This window comes from Sycon ciliatum, chromosome 2 (genome assembly GCF_964019385.1).
Source record: "Sycon ciliatum chromosome 2, ocSycCili1.1, whole genome shotgun sequence".
NCBI lineage: Eukaryota > Metazoa > Porifera > Calcarea > Leucosolenida > Sycettidae > Sycon > Sycon ciliatum.
The window spans coordinates 7112010-7116763 of record NC_088644.1 but is presented as its reverse complement, the minus strand read 5'-3'; the positions used below and the strand labels follow the sequence as shown (position 1 = coordinate 7116763).

The following is a 4754-nucleotide window of genomic DNA, read 5'->3' as shown; positions in this document are numbered from 1 at the left end:
TAAACCAGTCAATTTTAGGAAATCATTATGTACGCCCCGCGGCCCGTTAGAATCAGGGGTATTGTACTACTCCCTGGTTAGAATAATGGCTTTTACAGTAAGAGGATACACACATCACAGACATAGGGCGCACGGCGCGGCGGTGGACACACATCCAGAGTCCGGTTGGTAGAGTCCCTTGTCTTGCGACCATGCTATTAACTGCATGGGGTGGTGCCCCGGTTCAGACCCTCTGCATTCTAGGGGGGGGGGGGGGGGTAATGTGCTGTCATCATCATTCATAGTATTACATTTTGTCACAGTACTAGTACTAGTACGTACCGGTACCTGGCCTAACGCCTGGTAAACTACATGACATTGTATCAACCAAGGCTGCACAAACGTCTTATTGTTTTGGCTAAAAAATCCGATGGATCCAGTCAACCCTGGCCTGTGCGATCCGGGGTAGGTTGCTCAAACCCAAATCTGACCGATTGATCATTCGAGGGGATCCTGTGGCCATATGGATCTGGACTTGGATCAGATCAAACTATCACAGACTAAAATGAACTCAGAGGAATTATTTGATTTCAGTCGCGGGCAGTGTGCTATAGCATCTGACCACGACTTGCTGCGGCGGATCCTGCGGAAACATTAACCTTTGTTTTAATCAGGTAGGCAGATGTCACTCGAGATGCCGGGAAAGGAGAGTATTGGTAACAGCTACATCAAAGTAGAAAAGAAATGCAATATCCCTAAAAAAATATATAAGTATACTAGTAGCTACTAGTGCTAGCTTGAGAAAAGTTGGGTGCGATATGAGTAAAATCTGAATAAGTAGTTTGCTAAGGGAAGCATAAAATCGAATTACAACATTACAATTCTCAACGGAAAATATCACATGTTTTTTATGCCTCTCAAGAATGAGTTGCCCTGACCGTGGCCCATGCGCTTGCCTTGGGAAGCTGGAAGCTTGGAGCTTGAGCTCTGAAGACCTTGCAGCAGGTCGCATGGAGCTTGACGTGGGCCTTGTCGCTCGGCAAGGACAGCCGGGCACCAACAATTACAAGCAAGCAGTTGCTTACCGAGGCCGTCTCTGCTGCTGCCTGTTGGTGGTGAATGGCCTTGTCGCTCCATGACTCTCTATAGCCTGAGAATGTCAAGAGTGGGCCATGGCTGAAAACGACAAACGTGGACACATTCAACAAAAGATGTCTGTGCATGCCAAACACACAAAACAAACAGGTGTCGATAAGCACAGAAATAAACGCATGCAAAAGCATACGTGCTGTACATAGAGAAAATACACGCACGCACATGCATTGGCCAATGCCCCGAGGCCAAACACAGCTCGTACATGCATTCGTACATACACACTCAGATACACACACACACACACACACACACACACACACACACACACACACACACACACACACCTCAGACATGCCCATCGCGGAAGCGATGATAGCGAACAGCTATGTTAGACATAGCAACTTGTGCTGGGATTACACCATTCAACAGCTTGCAAGGCTGATGAATTGACCGCCACTATTTTTAGCCTGGTATCCACCACACAGCTGTTTGAAGTGACTTTTTCTGGCCAGTGAATCCCTATTTTTTCATTTTTCCATTTTTTATTTTTTTCTACACACACACCACACCACATACTCTGGCATACACTGGCTGTTGGTAACCACCCAGGAGAATGAAAGAAAAGTCAGGAAGAGTCCGCGAAAGAGAAGAAAGACATGTGCGACCACAATCGTCGGGAATTGAACCCGCAACCTCTCGATTGGAAATCGACTGCACATACCACTGCACCATATGGGACACACACACGCACACACACACACACACACACACACACACACACACACACACACACACACACACACACACACACACACACACACACACACACACCACCTAGCACACTGGAAGCGAGGACAGGATGCTCACCGGTAGAAGCAGAATAGCTACACGCAGCACTGCACGGCTGTGTGCTATCTGTAGAGATGATCGGCAGCTACTGACGCAATGTCGTAGGTGACAGCCATCAGCGAGTACAGGAATACAGGTACATATAGCCAGTAGAACCAACGCGGCAGAGACACCACTACAGGCATGTTTCTGCACAGTGAGCAACAGCAAACAGCACTATAGCCAGTAGAACCAACGTCGCAGAGACACCACTACAGGCATGTTTCTGCACAGTGAGCAACAGCAAACAGCACTATAGCCAGTAGAACCAACGTCGCAGAGACACCACTACAGGCATGTTTCTGCAAAACCGCATGCATTGTCGTAAATTTAACAAAGCGGTTGAGCGATGGCCGCAAACACAAAGAATTGTGGCATTGGAACAGGATAAAAAATGGGTTACCGGCAACTGTTTGTTTCTGCATGCAGCAGCTATAGGGGAACCTGGTGAAGAGACCACCAGCAGCCACCTGCTTTCAGTAACCAGCTGGTCAGGTTACAGCAATCACCTAACGTGTCACTTTAAGCACCCACCTGCTTTCAGCATCCAACTACTTTTAGCAACCACCTGCTTTCAGCACCTACCTACTTTTAGCAACCTCCTGCTTTTAGCACAGCTGCTTTCAGCAACCACCTAGCCTTAGCAACCATCTGCTTTCAGCAACCACCTGGTCTGCTAGACCACTATTCTTTGGCCCTACATGTTTGGTCAACCTGGTTTCAAAGACCACCTGCATTGAAAGACCATGATAGACCTGTCTCACGCCTGCCGGCCGATCCTTGAAACCAGGTTGTACCTGCAGCAACAAACACGCTGGTGACTTACTTGAATGCCGAACCCCAGGAGGCTCGAATCATCGGAATTACAAAAAGCACAATTTCTAGGTTGAGGCCCATGGAGCCAACACGATCCAGGATGCGGATGAAGCCCTACAAGACAACAGCACAGATAAACGCACGCGCGCGCACGCACACACACACGCGCACACAGTACAATAACTTACAGTGGCTTAAAACTGCAACTTCACAAAGGAGTGGAGATTTGATCCTAACAGTAATTATTTCGGCTCAAAAAATGCTACGCACAAAACCGAGTTTGCATTCGTGCCTGACATCAATTTTCCCACATTTCCTTCACACCTTGCCTCGCATAATTGGCCTGAAACTCCTAAGCCATCAGGTAGATCACGTCACAAACTCAGCACTACTGGGGAATACAGCTGACAAGGAAGGATTTTGTACTGAAGAGCGAATTAGCACAAATGGCCGAAAGAACAACACGCAAACAAAATGCAGAAAGGCTACATTCTCCAGGGGTTGAGAGATCGCTGAAAACTGTGAAAAGAACCGCTGTGCGTTTTGCGGGCTACACCCGCTTCCAACATACCCAATGTAATTGCTTAACTAGTGTGGTTAGTAGGTACAGCCTTACACACAGAAAGGAAACAGCTCAGTGGCAGTGACTAGCCATGGGGGTACATGTAGGATACAATGAGTTCACCTGATGGCTGGGTCAGTAAGAGACAAAAAGGAATATTTGTAGCCCCCCTCTGGCTAATTGATATCCACTGATGAGTGATGGGTGCTAGTGGACCCTTTGTTCTGCTAGATCAGGAGGACATGTGTCTGCACAGGATGCAGTAATCTTGGTGGGGACAGTGCCACCATTCTGCACTTCATTCCATGATATTTTATTAGCGATACGGCATCATGCAACTCGGGGACACCTCTCACCTCAGGGTTGCTGAGAGCCACAAAGAAAATCCCACCGAACGACAGCTTGTACGCAAGAAACCGAGTGATGCTGGATGCAGTCAATGTATAGAAAACACGCACGCACACACACACACACACATGATCAGAACTATCCCAAAAACACATCAGCAAGGAACATGATGCATGCACATAACAAAGACAGCACCGCTAGCTAAAGCCCAGTTGTCTCCTGGCGATAGCCTACGGCACATGAACCTATGGGGCGGTGTCTTCCTAGCTCCCACTGGGCCGCCACCGTCTACATGAAAGAGCTCTGCATTGCATACGTGGTACACCAGTGATGGACGTGTTCAGCATTCTTACAAGTACAAGTACATGCAGTATACGGTCACCCGGCTAATGGCTACTGGTCAGCACCAAGGTTGATATGGAAACATGCAACATTCCGAATCTCTTACCGATGACAACATGCAGCTGAGCAACACTTGCTGATCCGACACCCTTGGAACTCAGCAAGAAAACCATCCCTAGAGCAGACACAATTCAAGAAAGCACAATGTGTAACCAGCAGTGTAACCATGGTAACCACTACCACACCAATACTAGTACATGTACAGTGAAACCTGTCTAAGACGACCACCGCTCAAGGGACCTTCAAAACCTGGTCTCTGTTACCAGGTGGTCTCCTTATCCAGGGTCATTTGACTGGAAATAGCATTCCTTGGTGCTGGTTTCAGTGGTCTTCTAGGACAGGTGGTCGCCTTATCCGAGTGGTTGCCTTGACAGGTTTTACTTTACATGTAGCAGAGTGTGAGATAACGTCACATACGCCCATGAGCATTTACCCCGGTACTAGGGATTTAGTGCTGCAAAGATCTTCAAATTCAAAGATCTTCAAATTCAAAGATCTTCAAATTCAAAGATCTTCAAATTCAAAGATCTTCAAATTCAAAGATCTTTAAATTCAAAGATCTTCAAACCCCAGTATCTAGATGATACTACAGACAACAGTAGAATATGTCTTAGTCGGATCTTCCATAAACGGACACCTAACCCTACCAGGTGCTAGAACTTTG

General features: G+C 47.2%; 1 protein-coding gene across 3 annotated transcripts in view; it reads right to left on the bottom strand.

Moving 5' to 3' along the window:
- Nucleotides 1-490: 490 nt before the first annotated feature.
- Nucleotides 491-4754, bottom strand: part of LOC135808466 (uncharacterized) — an 18782-nt gene continuing 14518 nt past the window's right edge. Inside the window, exons 15-19 of one of the 3 annotated variants that reach the window (XM_065321659.1) lie at nt 4137-4206; nt 3697-3766; nt 2789-2892; nt 1942-2112; nt 491-1194 (exon numbers count right to left, since the gene is read on the bottom strand). In XM_065321659.1, the coding sequence (XP_065177731.1) occupies nt 1986-2112; nt 2789-2892; nt 3697-3766; nt 4137-4206 (371 nt within the window). In that variant the 3' untranslated portion in view covers nt 491-1194; nt 1942-1985. The other 2 variants (XM_065321658.1, XM_065321660.1) reach the window with 2 other exon arrangements.